The sequence below is a fragment of the Myxine glutinosa genome, chromosome 7, assembly GCF_964187855.1.
Source record: "Myxine glutinosa chromosome 7, kmMyxGlut1.1, whole genome shotgun sequence".
Taxonomy (NCBI): Eukaryota; Metazoa; Chordata; class Myxini; order Myxiniformes; family Myxinidae; genus Myxine; species Myxine glutinosa.
The window spans coordinates 22,474,328-22,496,026 of NC_136267.1; the positions used below are offsets into that span (position 1 = coordinate 22,474,328).

General features: G+C 44.7%; 1 protein-coding gene across 2 annotated transcripts in view; it reads left to right on the top strand.

Annotated features, from left to right (window-relative positions):
• Positions 1 to 21,699, top strand: part of SPAG6 (sperm associated antigen 6) — a gene marked incomplete in the record, with an annotated part of 163,176 nt that overhangs the window by 42,452 nt on the left and 99,025 nt on the right. For both annotated transcript variants that reach the window (XM_078781365.1, XM_078781366.1), the window contains 1 exon segment: positions 12,646 to 12,812. In XM_078781365.1, coding sequence (XP_078637491.1) covers positions 12,646 to 12,812 — 167 coding nt within the window.

The following is a 21,699-nucleotide window of genomic DNA, read 5'->3' on the forward strand; positions in this document are numbered from 1 at the left end:
CAATTTCTTTTTTATCTGATATATACTCTGAAAGACATGGAAAGTTTTTAATATTTGATGCCAGGGTAGATAATGGACTTGCCATAAATTTAAATGAGTCAAGAAACCTGATGTGGGTCATATCATATATATCTTTACCTTTTTCTTTGTTAAATCCTATTTTTGTACGTATTGTTTTTGTGAATGAAATGTAATCCCGATCTGTGGGAGGAATTGCTGAAATGTTTCCATATGTTTTTGAAAGCTCCTTAATAAATACATGTGTATCATAATGGGCGTTGTTGTGAAGAAAGACCGGAATGAAATTGGGGGTTTTATAATTAAGATTACATTCATTATGAGCCGGACCCCTACATTGTCCAGTGAGATGACAATGGTCTCTAACCTTTGGTCTCCCAGTATTTTCCTTCCCATCAATTTTCTTCCCACAGATATGACAGATGCTATTTAGCTGCTTAAATTCTGTTTCTTCTGCTTTTGTTAGGGGTTCATCGGTTTATTGGTTAATCTCATTATCTTTCTTAAGCTTACACAGTCCTCTTCTAATCGTTTTATAAACTCAGAAGCCACATCTTCTCCTCTATAAAGTTCTTGTTTGTTGTATTTGTCGCCAACGGATGATTTAATATAATAACAAAACCCACAAGGAGTATGTTTTTGATATCTATTCGTGGATGTTTCGTTTGGTTTTGAAGAAGTGTTGTTTATCTTTTCAAGAATACATTCAAAGTCGGCTTATATCATGAAGGGGTGTTTTATAATTTTATCGAAATATTTGAATGATATGTTTGAACCTTCTGCCGGCATATTAATTACGGTGGCTTTATGTATGACACAGTATTGTAAGTGTTTGTCTAATCTTTCTTGACTATTACAGAAGTTGAGACATCGCTTACAGATGTATTTTTTCGCCTCGTGTTTGTTTATTTGTGAAGAAACGAATCGTGATAAATTTTTGATGTAAGCATAATGTGAATTTTCTTACCAAATTACAATATAGAAGGTCAATATGAGTTTCATCATTTTTATAGTTATCAGAAGTTTGTAAAACCTGAACTTTGTTTTTATCTGTGAGACCATAAACATTAACAGATAGGTTATTCATTTTCTCAAATTTAGGAATATCTTTCATGGACATTGGAAATGGTAAACCAGTAACATTTAACTCATTTTCATATTTCTCATAATGTGATACCCTTTGAACATGATGTTCAGTGGGATGTAAGCGTGCAAGAACAGACCATAGAAAACATTTATGATCTTTATTTTGAATATTAATTCTCACCGTTTTATTTTTTATAACCGTCGGCAATTCAATATAAGAAGAAGCTTTTAGGGGGTTTGATTTTAGAACATGTATATCGATGAAAAGTATTCTAGTAATAGTAAATCCACTACCCACAAGCGAATGATCCACCTGTTCTTCTTGTTCTATAAGTTTATCATAAACGTCGGTTAATAAGAACCCCCGGTGTGATGCGATAAATTAAGGTTTTGTTCTCATATAACGTTTGATAATAAGATCCCCTATTTCAGTATTTGGTTTTTTCAATTCCATTTTTACTCCCATATAAAATTGAAGGGGTTTAATCTCATCCAAAACATTCTTTATATAGCTTTCAACGGCGGGTTTGATTGTTTCAATCGCCTCAGCTATTGGTTTTGGTTCTGGGGGTGGTAAATTAAAAATCCTTATTTTAATATGTCCATTAAATGCCCCATCAGTGTCCTTAATAGTGTATCCCACCAACTTTATGTGTTTTTGTGATTTAAGATGAGCAGGAAAACTCCTCTTCATGACCGTCTTATCACAAACATGGCAATATTTTGTTTCTCGTTCGGGTGGAGCTACCATATGTAAAAATTTGAGTGTGTGTTTGTGTGATTTAAGATGTCTTTTACATCCACTTTTATAATTACGTTTACAAACATCGCAATACCATGTTTTTGATTTTTCTTGTTCAAATGGAGCCATCATCTGTGAAAGTTTGGCTTTGTGTTTGTTGGATTGAAGGTGTTGTTTATAATTGTTTTTATAATCGCGATCACAAACATTACAATACGTTGTGACCCACTTTTTATATGTCCTCATATTGTTCATTTTATATAAGAGAAAGTTCTTTAAACTAAAAATCTTTTTTTTTTTCCCACAACATAAAATGAATAAAATTAAAATGTTGGTGTAAATGTCCACCCCAATGTGTTAAATAAGTTATGACAAATCTTATCATGAAATTGTTTATGCTCAATTGTTTTAAAACCAGTAAAATCTTCAAGATTACATTTATGATTATGTTTATACAATGACTGAAATAATAAATATTGTATATACAGAATTTTTTTTCTATCTAGTGCTTCAGCCTTATCTTTACCACGTTTTTCATAGTATAGGTTTAATAATGTTTTAAAATCGGTAATTAGCGCTTGTTCTAAATGAGAAATATCATCCAATTTCTTCTTGGTTAATGTTATATATATTAGATAAATATTACCATCATCTTTGGTATATTTTAATTCTTTTAGAAACATGGTGATATGAGTTTTCGTGATATTGGGATATTTTTTTAACCTTGTCTTCGTGGTCGATCAAAAGTCTATATGCTTTAAACTTTTCATTCAGATCGTTATGAACCTTTTCTGGTATTTTACAATATTGTTTACCTTGATATTGAGTAATACATTTTTGAAAATGAGAAACTCTATTGTAAATATATTTCCCTATCATATTTACTCTCTTATAATCATTATAAGTCATATTAGTGGTAAAACTTAATTGTTGGTTATTACACCACAAACATGTTTTAATATTTGTGTTAGTTATTTCAAAATCAGATAAGTTTTGATTTTTACAAAATGTACAAGTAATATTAGCGATAGGTTTAATTTCATATAAAATGGGTATATTCCATAATTTTAACCTTATTATTTCTCTAACAATATTTAAAAACTCATTTATAAAAGATACTTTCTTTTTAAAGATTGGATTATGTGTATTCATCGGTGATAATGGTTTAGATAAAATTGATTTATATTCATGTATCAATAATCCTGTCCTTACAATGTAAAACATTTTATCCTGATGAATATTCTGTAATGTTTGTTCAATATTTGCAATATTTGTTTTAATATCATCTGATGTTTCATTATAAGTTACAATTAAATCTTTTATCCCATCTAATTTTCCATGAAGTACATCAAATTCCATGTTAAATTTATTAATTATTTAATTATCAATGTTAATAGCATCTATTTTTTCATTTAAGTTATTCATTTGTATTATAATTCTCATCCTGTTAAACTAAAAATCAATTTTTTAGTTTTATGATTATTTTAGTGAAATTTTGGAAATTTTGGGAAATTCGAGAAAATCGTGAAATCTGACAAATCAGAAATTTTGAAAATCTTTTTTTAAAATTTTTTTGAAAATTGTGAAATCTGAAAATTTGGAAAATGGAGAAAATCGAGAAAATGTGAAAACAACATGCATTTTAAGGCCATTTTCCCTGCTAGAGCGGGGGTTAGCCTTGCGGTCCCCATGACAATCTTCTCCATTTTGCCCTATTTTCTGCATCTCTCCTTGTTAACCCCCTTGCCCGCATTTCTTCTTCCACCATCTTTAGCCAAGTCTTTCTCGGTCTTCCCCGTCCTCTACTTCCTTCTACATTCATTTCCATCACTCTTTTCAACCAGTCACTTTCATCCTTCCTCAACACATGACCAAACCATCTCAACCTGTTCCTCTTCACAGCATCAGTCACAGGCTCTATTCCCATCATCTTTCGCAATTCATCATTTGTCTTCCTCTCTCTCAACGATACTCCGCACATCCACCGAACCATTCGCATTTCCACCCTTTCCAGCCTTCGTTGCTGTTCCACATTCATGACCCATGTCTCGCTCCCATAAATCATAACACTTCTCACACATGCAGCATACACCTTTCCCTTCAGCTTCAACGACACTCCCCTCCTCACAAGCACGCCACTCAGTTCCCGAAACTTCTTCCATGCACATCTCACTCTAGCAACCGTTGCCGAGTCTGATCCACCTTCTCCATTCAGCATGTCTCCGAGGTAGCAAAATGTTTTCACACCTTCCAGCTTCACGCCGTCTCCAAGATGCAACTCAACATTTCCTCCATCTGCAGCTCCCTCTGTGCACACCTTACATTTGAATGTAGCTGCCACACTGGTTAATGACCCTCTCAGACCGCTACATTTTTGATGAACCCAGTCAGCGCACATTGTACATTGAATGGAGTTCACTCCAACACCCTTCCTGCACACAGCACATGGCCACTTCCCAGTTCTTTCCACCTCACCACATGCTTTACCACTTGTCATCACCTTCGTCTTTCCGATATTCACCTTCAGACCTTTTGTCTCCATACATTCCTTCCACTTGTTCATCTTTTCCTTCAGTCCATCCATACTTTCCGCAATCAACACCAGATCATCTGCATACAACAACTCCCACGGTAAACCCTCCTTTATGTTCTGAGCCAGCACCTCCATCACAGCTACAAATAGTAGTGGACTTAGTACCGACCCCTGATGCACTCCCACCTTCACCTCAAACTCACCACTGTTCCCGTCCTTCGTCCTTACAGCTGTGCGCGCTCTTTTGTACATTGCCATCACCACTCTGATCAACCTTTCCTCCACTTCTAATTTCCTCAGTGCCCATGTCAATACTTCGCGTGGAACCCTATCGAATGCTTTCTCCAGATCAACAAACCCAAGAAACAACTTCTTCCTCTTCTCCATGTACTTCTCCTGCAACTGCCTCACAATAAAGAGCGCGTCTGTCGTTCCTCTTCCTGGCATAAATCCAAACTGCATTTCGTCGATCTTCACCTTCTTCCTTATCCTCCTCTCCAACACCTTTTCCAATACCTTCATTCCATGCTCGAATAACTTTATCGCTCGGTACGAGCCACACTCCAGAGGGTCACCTTTCCCCTTGTATAGAGGGACGAGGGTACTCAGTTCCCAATCCACTGGAATGCGGCCTTCTTTCACCACCAGATTACAGATCTCTGTCATTCTCTTCACACCCCAACTTCCTGCTGCCTTCAACATATCTCCCACAACTCCTGTCGGCCCTCCTGCTTTTTTACTCTTCATTGCTTTTATCGCTTCCTCAACTTCCTTCTCAGTTATCCTCTCTGCCGGTTCTAAAACTGGGTTACTCTCTATGTTGCCATCCCATTCATTCTCTGTATTCAACAGCATTTCCATGTATCTTTTCCATCTTCCTTTAATTCCATCTGGGTCCACAACGATTTGTCCCACTTCATCCTTCAAGCAACTCACCCCCATCACATCACACCTCTCTTTCGCTATCTGCTTTGCAATCCTGAATACCGCTCTCGGACCCTCTTCCGAATCCAAGCATTCTCCGAACATTTTCCTGCATGCCTCCTGCGCCTTTGCTGCCTCTTTCTTTGCAGCCTTCTTGGCTGCCTTATAACTTTCATGCTCTGCTTTTTCTGCTCCCGTACCCTTCGCCTTCTGCCACTCCTTGAACTTCTTCCTCTTCTTGTCAATCCCCTTTCCAACTTCATCATCCCACCACCATGTTTCCGAGTGCCTCGGTGGTCCTTTTGTCCATCCACATACCTCACCAACGGCTCCCAACAGACTATCTTTCATTGACATCCAACCACGTTCAAGCTCAACCACATCATCCTCTACCCTACTCAGCCTCTCTTTTAATGCCTCCCTTACTGTCACCTCTTTCAACCTCCACACCTTCATTCTCGGTTGGTACTTCCCCCGCCGCGCTCTCCTCGCACCTTTCACCCTTATGTCGCAGACAACCAAGTGGTGCTGTGAAACAGCCTCCTCCCCCGGGATCACCTTTTTGTCCCGCAGGTGCCCCCTATCTCGCCTACGCACCATCAGGTAGTCAACGGTTGTCGTCGACCCACCTGACGTGTATGTAACAAGCTTATTATCCCCTTTCTGGAACGGAGTGTTACAAATCAACAAATCAGCTCCATCAGGAAACTCCAAAATCCTTTCACCTTCTCCATTTCTCACACCATATCCGTAACCCCCATGAACTCCCTCAAAACCGTCCATACTCCTTCCCACATGTCCATTTAGGTCTCCTCCTACCACAACAACTTCCTCATCTTTCACGTTTTCCATCAGCTTCTCTATCGCACACCAGAACTTGTCCTTCTCTTCATCGCATAATAAATGTCAATGGGATTGATGTGCATGCACAAGATTGGAGGTCTCGTCTCTTCAAAGCTGTCCATGCACGCTCGCTTTCGAAGTTAAGTAACTTTTCTCAATTGTGTTTTTGTCGAAACTGGTCTTGTATGTACCTGTTGGGGTGTCTTGAATAGTATTCTTGGCGTTGGTTTTTCATACCTGTGTACAGAATCGTCGGTCTCTCTTATCGCGTATTCTGAGGCCTAAGTGTAGTACTAGGCTACTGTGTCCAACCTTGGCTTGAGGCTTCGTTTTTGTCTCAGCGGTTCTCTGATCGCACTGCAATTATTTTCCGGTCTCTGTTTTTCACGGTCTTTTCATCCCATACTTCCTTGTTTTAAAATCTCAAAAAAAAAAAAAAAACCCAAAAACATTTCCTTCTGTTCTTATTCGTTTATTCGTTCTTATTTGTTCGTTCGTTCGTTTTTCGACCACGTTGTTTCGTTTGTGATCACGTTGTTAAAAAATGTCTCATCTGACCCCTGAAGACCTGTATTCTGTCATATTCTATAACACCTTTTTCTTCTTATTCTATAAAAGGATGCTTTCGACTTGCTCACCAAATCCATTCATTCCAAAAAAAAATTCCATCTCTTATAGTGCATCTTTCATTCATTCCCTAAACTCTCCAGCACTCCATCCTCCCTCCAGCGTCCTAAAACGTATTTTTGACTCGAATGTCTCAAGAAACTCATTTTGCAATAAATGTTCGTTTCCCATTAATCGTACATTTTTCAAAATCCCATCACCCCAAAATCCCATCACCCCTCCCCTCTAAATCTACCCCCTTGCCCATCCCCTCCAAATCATCCCCATCACCCATCTCTTTCAAATCTTCCCCCTTGCCCCTCCCCTCCAAATCTTCCCAATCACCCATTCCTTTCAAATCTCCCCCCACACACCTCCGCTCCGAGACTCTCCCTCGCTCCTCCCCTCCTAGACTCCCCTCTCACCCCTCCCCCTCAAAGCGTCCTCCCCGCTTCTTCCCCCTTCCAACTTTCACCTTCATCTCCCTCAACCTTCTGCCTCGCTCTTCCCCCTCGTCAAATAACACCTCACTGCGCCTCTCCCAATCACCATCAAACCTTTTGTCTGCCCCATTCTTCCCTTTCTCCAAGCTATTCTGTAATCTCCGACACACCTTCAACAGCTCTCCCTACCTCTTCCTCCTCTTCCACATCTTACCCTACCGCTCCCCCCCCCCCCCCCCTGTTCTGTATCCGATGCTCCCCCTTCCTCTTCCTTAACAGTATGGACCTCAAACATCCGGGGCCTTCGCTCAAACTTGTCTGATCTCTCCATACAGGTTGCTTCTGACAAACCAGACGTGATCTGCTTAACAGAAACTTTCCTCCTTCATGATGTCTCTGATTCCTTGGTATCTCTCCCAGGTTACTCCCTCCTCTGGTATGATAGACCTGAGCCTCGTCCTGGAGGTGGGGTTGCTATCTTTATAAAAAACTCTCTTCCTCACTCGCCCTGCACTGCCCTCTCTCCACCTCACCCCCAGGAATACCTTTGGCTACGGCTTCCCCTTCGCTCCCACCTTTTGTTCATATGTGTGTTGTACCGTCCACCAAACAGTGATGACTTCATCTACATCTCGCTGTCTGAGAATATGGACCAACTTCTATCTACCCATCCCAACTCTCTCTTCCTCATATGTGGTGATTTCAACTGTCACCATGCCAGTTGGCTGGGTGTGGGTACCGCTCTCACCAGCCATGGCTCTTCAGCAAAGGACTTCTGTGACTCACTGGGACTGACACAATCTGTCAATTTCCCGACCCGGATTTCAGTCAACGGAGCATCTTCTCTTCTGGACTTGGTTATGACTAACTTCCCTGAAAATGTCTGCTGCTCTTCTTCTGCTCCAATCGGCTCTTCTGATCATGTGCTTGTTAAAGTGGACATCTCTCTGACCATTCTCAGAGAGCCTTCTCAGCGTCGACGAGTCTGGCATTTCACTCAGGCCAACTGGCACGGTCTTCAAGCAGCCATCAATCATCTGGACTGGTCTCCCATCTCTACTGCCTCTGACATAAATTCTTCCTGGGAATTCTTCCAAAGCAAACTGCTCTCTCTCATGCACAGATTTATCCCATCTCGTCTTCTGTTGTCTTACCCTTCCTCCCGTCCATGGTACACGGAATCTTGTGGTGAGGCTATTGCCCAGAAACAACTTGCTTTCGTCTCCTGGAAAGCAAATCCAACGGAAGGAAATCTCATTTCCTTTCACAAAGCCCGAAACAAGTGTGTGTCCACCCTCAGGAGAGCCAGGAAACAATATCTCTCCGTTCTCAGGACCGAACTCTCTTATCTGTCTCCCTCTTCCAAATCCTGGTGGCGTCTGGTCAAATCTGTTTCTGGTGTTTGTTCCCCCTCCATCCCCTCCCTCACCTCAAATGGCCACACGGCTGACTCCGCGCGTGAAAAAGCTGAATGCCTCAACTCTGTGTTTGCCTCTAAATCTTCTGTCCCAAACCCATCCCTCTCTGTACCCACCGTACCCAGTCGTACCCAGCTGCTCCTGGACTCTGTGTCCTTTCCTCCTGACAAGGTGGAAAAGTTTCTGTCAACCCTCGACTCGGATTCTGCAACTGGACCTGACGGCATCAGCCCACAGGTCCTAAAATCCTGTTCTTCCGCTCTTTCACTCCCTCTCTCTGTTCTCTTCACCCTCTCTTTTGCTCAAGGTCATCTTCCATCTGCTTGGAAATCTGCCAACATCACCGCTTTGCACAAAAAAGGTGCAAAAACAGATCCCAGCAACTACAGACCAATCAGCCTTCTCCCAAATATCAGCAAAGTCATGGAATCCATCATTGCTTCAGATATGAAATCTTTCCTCTTCTCCAATGGATTGATCTCTGATCATCAATTTGGTTTCAGACCTGGACACTCTACTCTGGACATGCTGCTTCTGCTTTCTCAACAATGGATGGAGGTCCTCAATGCCAAACAGGAAATTAGAGCAGTCTCCCTTGACATATCACGTGCCTTCGATACGGTCTGGCACCCCGCTCTGCTCACCAAACTCTCCTCTTTTGGTATCAATGGAAATCTCCACGCATGGCTGGCGGACTTCCTCTCTAGTCGTAGTCAACGTGTGGCCCTGAATGGGTTTCTCTCATCTCCTCTTCCTGTTCAGGCTGGAGTTCCACAAGGCAGTGTTCTGGGCCCTGTGCTTTTTCTGGTCTTCATCAATGATCTCTCTGACTCTCTTGAAAATCCTCTGTATCTCTTTGCTGATGACTCTACTCTCTGTCGCTCCATTCTTCATCCCTCAGATCGGCAGTCTGCTGCCTCCTCACTCTCTGCAGACCTGGACAAAATCACAGACTGGGCAAACAAGTGGAACATGTCTTTCAATCCTGACATATCTCACACTCTTACGATGTCTCTCCGAAAAGACCGACTGGACAACCCTCCCATCCACTTTCTGAATAATCCTCTCCAAGAAGTTCTGTCACTCAAGCTTTTGGGTCTCACTATCTGCCATGATCTTTCCTGGGAAAACCACATTTCAAATCTGGCCTCCAAAGCCAGTCGCCGACTGGGCATCCTCCGTCGTGCAAAGTCCTTCCTTGGCACACCTGAGCTCCTCACCACATACAAGGCTTTCATCCGCAGCTCAATGGAATACTGCTCTCCCCTCTGGGCTGGTGCTCCTGCCTCACACCTAGCTCGTCTTCACGCTGTTGAAACCAAAGCATTCAGAATCATTGGAATCTCCCACGATGAAGCTAACTCCAAGGGCCTCTCACTCACTCACCGCAGGCAGGTTGGTGGTCTTTCCATCTTCTACCGATTCCTCTCTGGCCTTGCCCCCCCAGCTCTCTCTGGGCTCTGTCCCGCAAATATTCCTACAGGTCGCACAAGATCTGCCTGCAACCCTCTTATGGTCAAACTGCCAAAATCAAGACTCGCTGCTCACCTTCACTCCTTAATTCCTCACTTCTCCCGCCTCTGGAACAAACTCCCTCACTCTCTTCAATCCCACTCCACCCTCCAGTTCTTTAAAACTGCTGTTCACCACCATTTCTTATCTTCCCCCATCCAAAACCTTGATCTTTTCTACCCCCGCTAATTTCACCCCAATTCCACTTTTTTGAAATACCAACTTCTGTCCTGGAAGTCCTTGGTGTCCTTGTGTTTTATACTTCTCCCTCCACCCCCCCCCCCTTCCCACGCCTCCTCCCCCCAAGCCCTCTCCCTTCCACACATCTCCCTGCTCTCAAATGTTGTGTTTGTGTGCTTCCCCTTCTCTCCCCATCTTGTTTTCCGCTCCCTCTTTTTGTGTGTTTTGTTTGTCTGGTTGATTTGTTTGTGAAGTAAATGTTAGCTCTTTCACGAGCCTCGATTCAGTATACAAAAAAAATAAAAAAATCGCTCCGACCAACCTGCGGAGCATATCCCGAATTGGTTCACCAAGAGCTTTCCAATCATCATTTTCACCATCATCAACCTATCACTCACTCTCGTCACACTCACCACACTGTCTACAAACTCCTCAGAAAACAGGACACCAACACCATTCACGCCCTCCAGGCACCCATGCCACACAAACTTGTATTTCTGTCCCTGCCTACCCTTCACCATTCTCACACCACTTCCCTTCCATCTCGTCTCTTGCACAGAACATATGTCCACTCTTCTTCTGACCAATACTTCCACCACTTCTCCTGATCTCCCTGTCATTGTCCCTACATTCCATGTCCCAAACCTCAGAAACCGATCTCCACTGCGGGCTGTACCCTGCCCATATATCGTTGTAATTGTCATGGTTCTCTTTTTGAGGCAATGTTTTTATGGCCGGATGCCCTTCCTGACGCCAACCCTCTTTGTCGCCTCTTACGACACGCAGGGATACGGTGTACCTATTCTAACCAGGGTACACACCGGGATAAAGCTTTGAATAAAACCAAACGGGTTTAATCCCGAACAAATAAACGGAGAATTAAATCAATAATAACTATATACAATAAAGTAAAATAATCTGATAAAAACTAAGGCGTCAAGTCGCAAGCACAGACGGGGCGAGGGACACAAAATGGCGACTTTTCTCTGCTCTTTCAGATGACACAAGCTTCCCAAGAGAAACCAGCACCCAAAGCATTTTGAACAAAACCTTGTGTCCATGTTGCATTCAGTGCCGTAAGCGTGCTTTGATAGAGCTGATATTTTTGGTGGCGCATTTTTGTGAGTTCAATGAACTCAACGAAAACGGAATTATGTACAAAAATAAACAGGTTTATTACCACGGATGCCGATAATACAAAATAAAACGCACCGGTCTAATCCCTCTAACTGGAGCGCTCCTATTACAGACACACACATACAGATGGGGAGGATATATGAAAAATAAACGTTGTGTGTTTTATCATGCACTTAGCTCTGATCGTTCAGTGCGTCGTCTGCAATCGCCCAGGCCCCCCGTTCCCGTGTGGGGAGAAGGCCGCAGTCCACTTGGTTCCACGTGCCGCTAGGCCTCACCATGCTCCAGCGGCAAGCCTGAGAACCACGACGTCCTCTCCCTTCACCTCACCACGACGTCCTCTCCCTTCACCTCACCACGACGTCCTCTCCCTTCACCTCACCACGACGTCCTCTCCCTTCACCTCACCACGACGTCCTCTCCCTTCACCTCACCACGACATCCTCTCCCTTCACCTCACCACGACGTCCTCTCCCTTTCACCCTTTCACCGTCCGTATGCTGAACAATATTCTTCTGGAGAAAATGTGAAAATTGGAAAATAATTAATTAATTGGTCACTTCCGGTTTGTGGTGAGTCACTTCCTGTTTTTTGAGTTGAGGCAGTTTCGGTTTCGGGGTAAGGGGGATGTGGGGAATGTGGTGCGGGTGGGGAGGGTGGCCTGGCCTGGAACGCCTATTCGACAAATCATGAAAATAACAAAATCATGAAAAATGGAAATTTGGAAATTTAGGAGAAAATCGATAAAATCATTAATTAATTTGAACACTTCCGGTTTTGGGGCAAGGGGGATGTGGGGATTGTGGTCTGGGTCTGGCCTGGTCTGGAACCTACCGTATACATCTACTTACCTGTTTTGAAGAAGAAGAAGAATAGGAGGCATTACTCATCAACATGCCCCCATAATTCACGTCTCCAACCAACTCAGCTATTCCCTTCCATCGCTCTCCAATCCACCCCCATTTGCACAATAATTTCCCCTTTGCTGTTTAACCTCTTATCTATCTATTTTTTGTTTATGGGTTCTGTTTTGAATTTCTTTAGTAATTTGTAATTAATCAATTTGTAATTTAATTTGTAATTTGTAATTTTGTAATTTGTAATTTGTTTTGTAATTTGGTAATTTGTTTTCTTCCCAGCTTTGCTACATCGTTGATCCTGCTTTTTGTTTCATTTTTTTTCTCTGTCCTCTTTGCTCTGTAGATGTCACGGCATTGCTGCAGCCACTAATGCTGGATGCAGATCCATCAGTTCAGCACATCGCGACACAAGCACTCGGTCGGTTGGTCGGTCACAGCGAGGACATGGCCAAAGAGTTGGTTCAAGGAAAAGTGTTACCACAGATCGTGCACTCATTGCCCAGGCAGAACGTATGCTCAGACTTCTTTAACCTAGTCTTGAAAGAGTGAAAGTGTGTGTTTTCATAGTCTCCTTGTATTCTAGGAATAATTATTATGATAGGCCTATTAAAAAGCTCAAAATTATTACTCTTTACGTATCATTGTCATAGTTATTTCTTTGCTGATTTTTTCATTGAGTGTCAGGATACCCAACAGACCTTTGTTATTCAATTTTTCACCATGAGGGGACATCAATGTCATGCCAATCAACCACCATTGTTTAACAGGTTGTGTATTTATCATGCGCTTCCAGGGCTCAGCTGGCTCCAGCTGACAGTACCCGGTATGGGCCCAAATTCCCAGGGTAATGGATCCTCACTGCCTTGTGGGGGAAGCATATTGTTACGTTTGTGGGGGTAGGCATGAAATACCTTAAGGAAGTAGGAATGTGTAGATTTTAGTATGGACCGTGTGACACTAATAAGGAGAAGCCCATCTCGATGAACATAAGTAGGGTAAATGTTCAGGTTAAGAGTGTTTGCATGTCGCCATAAGGAGGGTGTGTTAATTAATTATAGAGCTTATGGTTAATAATGCCCAGTATGTATTGCCTCCCTGTGATTTTTCCCTAATCTCTTCTCTACTCTCTTCTCTCTATATTATAAAAGAAATTTTTTGTTTGTTTGTCTGCGCAAGCTAATCTCCTGAACGGTGAAAGATAGGAGGAAACCTCCAATACATGTCGGGACGGGCCCCGGGAAGGTTTTAGGCTAGGTGGCGAGGCTGGTTGAGGCCGCTTTGGCCGGGCCGGGCCCATTTCACAATTAAAAGCTGAGCTGAATTATAGTAGTCAATCTTCTACAGCCGCGAGTAAAAGCTGAATTATAGTAGTAAATTCATTCAAAAAGAACCAAAAATGTCGGGACGGGCCCCGGGAAGGTTATAGGCTAGGTGGTGAGGCCGGTCGAGGCCGTGTCGGCTGAGCTGGGCCCATTTCACAATTAAAAGCTGAGCTGAATTATAGTAGTCATTCTTCTACGGCCGCGAGTAAAAGCTGAATTATAGTAGTAAATTCATTCAAAAAGAACCAAAAATGTCGGGACGGGCCCCGGGAAGGTTATAGGCTAGGTGGCGAGGCCGGTCGAGGCCGCATCGGCTGAGCTGGGCCCATTTCACAATTAAAAGCTGAGCTGAATTATAGTAGTCATTCTTCTACGGCCGCGAGTAAAAGCTGAATTATAGTAGTAAATTCATTCAAAAAGAACCAAAAATGTGGGGACGGGCCCCGGGAAGGTTATAGGCTAGGTGGCGAGGCCGGTCGAGGCCGCATCGGCCGGGCTGGGCCCATTTCGCAATTAAAAGCTGAGCTGAGTTATAGTAGTCAATCTTCTACGGCCGCGAGTAAATGCTGAATAATAGTAGTAAATTCATTCAATAATAACCCGGGTAACGCCGGGTGCTTTCAGCTAGTGTTCTTATAAAACTCAGCCAGCCAGACGATGAGCTCCATTAGCCAACCACGCCGCCAGGGCCAACAGAAACAGCATTTGCCGATCAGCAAGGGAACCCCGCCCCCGAACATTCCCGAAGGACAGCTAGGCTCCGCCTCGGAGGACCGGAATTAACAGGCCACGCCCCGAGCTTCGTCATTGAGTGTCAAGAATGGCCCTGAAGCCACGCCCCAAAGGACGACTGGTTGGGACGATTGGACGGCGCTGTGCGATTGGTCAAAAGGATGACATCATTGGGACGCTCCAAGAAAAGTAACAAGAGACGACATTTTCTCTCTCTTTTGTGCTGGCATTCGTTGGAGGCGGTCGCATTCTCTTTTTGTGCTGGTTTTCAAGAGAACGGCTGCGTTTGCCTTTTGCTCTTGTCCTGGTCTTGATCGCGGTGGTCGTTTGGTTGTTTTGCGTGGGAGGACGACGGGCGCTCTCAGTGTGCGCCGGAGATCTGTGTCTCTGTGTGCGCCGGAGAGATCATCGCAGCCTTGTTAGCGAAGGAGGACCACCTGACGGATTACCTCACGGTATGGGGTGTGACGAAAAAGTCTCTCCATGCCATTATTGGAGTGGGACCCATGCGCGGCTTCGGCCGCTTTGGAACTGCCGACTCATTCGACGCCCTCGATGGAGCAGTAAAGCTGAGTTCGGCTGATTATAAAAGGGATTTTATTTTATTTTATCTTTTCCCCTGTCATGTCGTTGTGAGTGGAGACGTCTCAATTAGGAATTCTAGTTTTTAACTCGCCTTTCATTTTTATCTCTTGCATATATTTTCATTAAATCCTTTATTTTTGCATTTCATTCTTGTATTGTGGATTTTGCTTGTCCCGTATTTGTGTTCTGTAGGTTCGGATTAAACTCCATGTCGGCCGTCCGATCAGATAAGGCTTCGGGCCTTTCCCACGTGCGCAAAAAGATAATCCCGCCAAGTTTCGAACTACGCCTCGGAGTTAAAGCTCGTTTCGGTCATACGTCAACCAGTGGTCTTAACCCCGGGGACGCGACAATATTTAGGCTAAGGCTATGAGAAGGACACTCAGATAACAAACTGAACCTGTAGGTCAGCCTGGGAAGCGCTACATCATGGATAAATGTGTCAATGAAAATCACTGGTGGCACCAATTTAGGCATCACCACACAGCATATACAGACAGCTGTGCCCACTTTGGACATCAAGGGCAGCCGTCATCATACCGACGCCTATGTGCATCAGACTTCATATTGCATTTAATGCACCTGCAACCAATGATGCTCATAGGAATAGAGAGTGGGAGAGGGATAGCGCACACCTCTATTACTTTAATCGCTTCTCTCTGCAGGTTTTTCCCTTCATTGGCACCAGCTCACCTGCTCACCACCCATTTTTACCTACGTCCTGTGGTGAGGGAGGAGTGATGTCATGGATAGGCAGGGGAGTGATGACATCATGTTGGGAGTCCCTAGTGATGTCATGCTGGGAGTCCCTAGATGTTACGAGTCACGAGTCCTGACGTATGGTGGACCAAGTGTGATGGTCGTTTCATCATTGACCAGGAGCAATGATGATGACAGAGGCTAAGTTAGCACACACTCCTCTTATCTGCAATGTAGGAGACTTGCACAATCAAGACTACGTTCCATGAAAGACAGCTGATGGGCAGCAAGAGTGGAAGAAATTCAGGAGGCATACGATACAAAGAATTTCAGGTACTTCTATGCTGGTCTAAAGGCAGTCTATGGACCATCTTCTCATGGTATCGGCGCACTCCATAGCTCGGATGGCCAGCACCTTATCACGGATCCAAACAAGATCCTGGATCGCTACGTTGAACACTTTAAGGGTGTCCTCAATTACCCCTCTTCCATCTCGGACGCGGCCATTGACTCTCTTCCCCAGAAGCCTATATTAGAAGACCTTGCCCGCCCTCCGATTAAAATAGAGACCAGCAGAGCCATCAAAGATATGTCATCTGGAAAGGCCCCTGGTGACGATGGTATCCCCTCTGAGGTTTTCAAGTTTGGCTGTGCCAAACTCCTCACCTGACAGACCCAATTCTGCAATACCATCTGGAATGAGGAATCAGTACCCCAGGTTTTCAAATATGCCACCCACGATTGGTCCCATGTACAAATGCAAAGGTGATTGACCGTGTGTCGACAACTACCATGGTGTGGCCCTACTATCTAATGCTGGGAAAATACTTGCTCGCATCATTCTTAATCACATGTTACCAACAATTGTCAACAGCACCACCCTAGAAAGGCAATGCAGCTTTCATGCTGGACGTGGCATGACCAATATGATGTTTGCTGCTCATCAACTTTAGGAGAAGAGCAGAGAACAACATTGTAATCTATACATGGTCTTCGTTGGTCTTGCAAAAGCGTTTGATTTGGTCAGTAGAGAAGGCCTGTGGATGCTACTGTACAAAGTTGGCTGTCCCACTACGTTGATCAACATAATCAGATCCTTCCACGATAACATGGTTGCTTGTATGAGGGACAGTGGACGCACTTCTGAGTCATTTCCTGTTACCAACGGCACAAAGTAAGGCCGTGAGCTTGCTCCCCTATTATTTGGCATTGTGTTTTCCTCTATGCTTCATGATGTGGAGTGATGATCTATTTTTGCACCGACGGTAGTGTCTTCAATTTGCAGTGTCTGAAGGCCAAGTTCAGAATCACGAAAATTTTGCTCCATGATCTACCTTTTGCTGATGACTGTTTACTCTTCAGTCATAATCTTGAAGATATGCAATTTATTGTCAGCTTGGTGTAACATTTTCCACAAAGGCCTGGACCACTTTGAATGTGGGAGACTTGCTATCGAGAGACAGCAGAGGCAAGGAAGGAAGACCTGCCAACGTCCATCTCCACAAGTACCATTCCATACCTGCGATGTTTGTGGTAGATGCTGTGGGTCCCGCATTGGACTATACAGCCATCCCACAATGCACAATGCTTGGTGAGCACACCTATGAAGGGAAGGGATTCGTCAAAAATGACGACTCACACCATCATCATGTATCATGACAGCAGTAAAATGAAGTGGCCAATACTTAACCACAGACTATTTGGAAAATATGAAATACTGTGAGGTTTGGTGTTGTAATTTGCAACAGTCATGGGAAATTACAGACGTGGATAGATCAATCCTGCCTCAATATAAATTTCCCATGGATGAATGGTCCTCCTCATGCAACAATATTGTCGCGTTCCTGGTGATTAAATTCTTTCCAAGGAACGTATAGCCGAACAAGCTGTTACTCCAAGGCATTCAGTCAAACGGTGGAGTTAAGACGCGTGGGGAGCGAATGGGGGAGAAACCGGAGCCTTACCTGAACGGCTTCCACCCGATGTCTTCACACCTGGATAAAGTAACTCAAACGAAAACGGATTTAAAATGTACAAAAATAAACAGGTTTATTTAATAAAATGCCGGTACTAAGAAAACGCATGATAAAACTGAATTTCTAAACGGGACGTCCCTACAAACAGACCCAAAGACAGACGAAAGGGAAAAATAATTGAAATTAAATATGCGTCTGTGTGCACTTAACTCAACTTGGCCGGTGGGGTCACGTCAGTCCGCGAACGGGTCCCGGAGGTCCGTGCGCGGGAACACACACCTTGGCGCGAAGTCCATGCGCGGAACCAGGCCTCGAGGTGCCCTCTTTCACTCGGTCGCGCTCGTGGGTGCGAAACAGGCCTTACGCACGAAGCGAATGGCAGGCATGCAGCCCGCTCATCCACGCCGTGCTCGTCCACCCGTCCTCTACACAGAGAACCTCAGTTCCTGGGCCACGGCTCTTCCGTCTCCCAACCACCAGCAAGGTCTCGGAACACTGCCGGTCCGCGATGAGCTTCTTTGAGCCAGAGAGCAAAGTCCACCGTTCGTACGAGGTCCAGTACGAGAAAGTGCAAGAGGGAATCGTGACCATTTGCTGTGGTCTTCAGAACGACAAGGCACAAGAGAGCGAGATCAAAATGTCGTCCAGAACAAGAAGCCAATGAGAACAGAAGAGAGCAAAATGTCCGCGAGAGCGTTCTTTTATCACCCAGGCTCTCACGTCATCTGGCGTACTTCACCAATCAGCGTGTGTCACCTCTTTGTAGTCCATCTCTGCTCCTACCAGCAAATCCCGTCTTACTCGTCCTTGTGTCAAATTCCCCTCCCAATCACGGCTCTCCGGGGAGCGGCTCTCGGCCTGCCTGTCCTTGTGCGATTCACCACGTCGGGCTGAAATCAGCGCAAGTGCTTCATGCATGGTTTCCGGTGGTTTTATTCTTAATTAGCACCCCGCTCTGGCACCCCGCTCTGCTCACCAAACTCTCCTCCTTTGGTATCCATGGAAATCTCCACGCATGGCTGGCGGACTTCCTCTCTAGTCGTCGTCAACGTGTGGCCCTGAATGGGTTTCTCTCATCTCCTCTTCCTGCTCAGGCTGGAGTTCCCCAAGGCAGTGTTCTGGGCCCTGTGCTTTTTCTGGTCTTCATCAATGATCTCTCTGACTCTCTTGAAAATCCTCTCTATCTCTTTGCTGATGACTCCACTCTCTGCCGCTCCATTCCTCTTCCCTCAGATCGGCAGTCTGCAGCCTCCTCACTCTCTGAAGACATGGACAAAATCACAGACTGGTCAAACAAGTGGAACATGTCTTTCAATCCTGACAAATCTCACACTCTTACTATGTCTCTCCGAAAAGATCGACTGGACAACCCTCCCATCTACTTTCTCAACAATCCTCTCCAAGAAGTTCTGTCGCTCAAGCTTTTGGGTCTCACTATCTGCCATGGTCTTTCTTGGGAAAACCACATTTCCAAGCTGGCCTCCAAAGCCAGTCGCCGACTGGGCATCCTTCGTCGTGCGAAGTCCTTCCTCGGCACACCTGAGCTCCTCACCACATACAAGGCTTTCATCTGCAGCTCAATGGAATACTGTTCTCCCCTATGGGCCGGTGCTCCTGCCTCACACCTAGCTCGGCTTCACGCTGTTGAAACCAAAGCTTGCAGAATTATTGGAATCTCCCGCGATGAAGCTATCTCTGAGGGCCTTTCACTCACTCACCGCAGGCAGGTAGGTGGTCTTTCTGTCTTCTACCGACTCCTCTCCGGCCTTGCACCCCCAGCTCTCTCTGTGCTCTGTCCCCCAAATATTCCTACAGGTCGCACAAGATCTGCCAGCAAACCTCTGATGGTTAAACTGCCGAAATCTCGGCTCTCTGCTCACCTTCACTCTTTCATTCCTCTTTTCTCCCGCCTCTGGAACAAACTCCCTCACTCCCTTCAATCCCACTCCTCCCTCCAGGTCTTTAAAACAGCTGTTCACCACCATCTCTTATCTTCCCCCATCCAAAACCTTGATCTTTTCTACCCCCGCTAATTCACCCCAGATCCACCTTGTTTGAAATTCCAACTTCTTTCCTGGAAGTCCTGGCAGTGTCCATATGTTTTATACCTCTCCCACTCCCCCCTTCCCATGCCCCCGCCCCCCCAAAGCCCTCGCCCTCTCTCAGATCTCTCGATGTCTCCATGTCTCTCGGTCCCTGCTCTCAAATGTTGTGTTTGTGTCCTTCCCCCTCTCTCCCCATCTTGTCTACCGCTCCTGATGTTATATGTTTTATGTGTCGGTTTGTCTTTCTGTGTGATTAATGTTCGCTCTTTCACGAGCCTCGATCTTGTATACAAAAAAACAAAAACAAAAAAATTAAATAATTAGTGTAGTTTAATGGGCGATTTTGACTAGTGTCTAGTGCAGTGTCAAAAGGAACAAAGGTATAGATTATAGAGGTATTGACAAACAGGGATTAATTAACATAATCCCGAAACTAATTAACATGACCCCACCCCTCGTGATGGGAACGAAGATACACCTTACACGACATCCTGGCTAAACAAGTACTTATTACATGGTGTTTTCATCGTGACATATGGTGCATGCTAATTTATGCAAATCTACCTGGTTCTAAGTTATCACTACCCCCTACAAACATAACAATATATAACCAGTATTTATTTGAATTACTATTAAGATATAAGCAGTATTTATTAAAACTAACAAGATATAAATGATTGTTAAGATATGACATTTTTTTTAAAAACTAACAATATATAACAAGTGTTTATTTTAATTATTATTAAGATATAAGCCGTATTTTTTAAACTAACAATATCAAGTCAAGTCAAGTATGGGAGCATGTGCCAGAGCAGCGCATGCCGCATCCACTTTCCAACGGTACTCCAAGGGCCTCCGTCTGGCCATCCTCCAGGCTGATGCCTGGCCCATCCCTATCTCCTTGAGATGCCGATCAATCAGCTGCAACCACGAGACAGGCGGTCGGCCCGTTGGCCTCCTCCACTCACGAGACTCCCTTGCTGAGAGTATCTGGTGAGCTGGATCAGTGTCCGGAAAACGAGCCACATGTAGATGGAGCTGTAGCTGACGCTCACGGACCATACAGGAAACAAATCTCATCTGAGTCTCTCTCAGAAACCGCTCGTTGGACACAAAGTCCGACCAGCGATACCCAAGGATTCTCCGAAGAGACTTGGTTCCAAAGGAGTTAAGTCTCATTCTCTGGCCCTTGGTGAGGGTCCACGTCTCGCATCCGTAGAGCAAGACTGGAAGCACCAAGGACTTAGACTCTGACTTTCGTCCTCCTGCATAGATACCGACAGCGCCACACCCCGTGATCCAGTGAATCCATGACTCCTCAGGCCCAACCCAGATGTTTATCAACCTCTGGCTCACAACATGCGGATACATGAATAACACTGCCAAGGTAAGTGAATCTCTTTGTGACCTTAATGCCTTCACCACAAACAGGCACAGACAAGACAGCAGCATCCAAGATGTCATTGAAAGCCTGGATCTTGGTTTTGAGATCATGGGCACCATGATCCCAACGGGCACACAAGTACAGCATTTCCACCAGCCTTGAGAAGCTCAGCATAGATGCCACAACTCCCAGGAGCTTTCCCCCTTTCAGCCGGTTCACCGCCGCCTGTGTTTCCACAAGTGAAGGCAGTTCACAGTTAATTGGGGGGGTCAGCCTTTGGGATAGCAACACCCCTGACATCCAACTCAACAGCTGGTGGGTCAGGCTGGTACAGCCGCTCAAAGTAACCGGCCCAGCGGGCCTTCACTTCAGACTCCTCTGTCAAGAGGCCACCACCCTCTTGTCGAACTGCAGTACACCTAGGGACAGGCTTAGAGAAACGCAATGCACGTATTCCTTTGTAAACAAGACGAGAATCACATGTCCACAAGTGATGCTCTACCCTTTCACAGATTCCTCGCACATAGGCCTCCTTGTCCGCCCTCAGCGAGCATACAGTTTTACTCCTCAGCTTCCTGAACAGTTCAGCTCTGCCATCGAGCCTGGCCTTGCGACTCTGGTCAATGGTATCAAGCGTCTCCTGAGAGACAATGT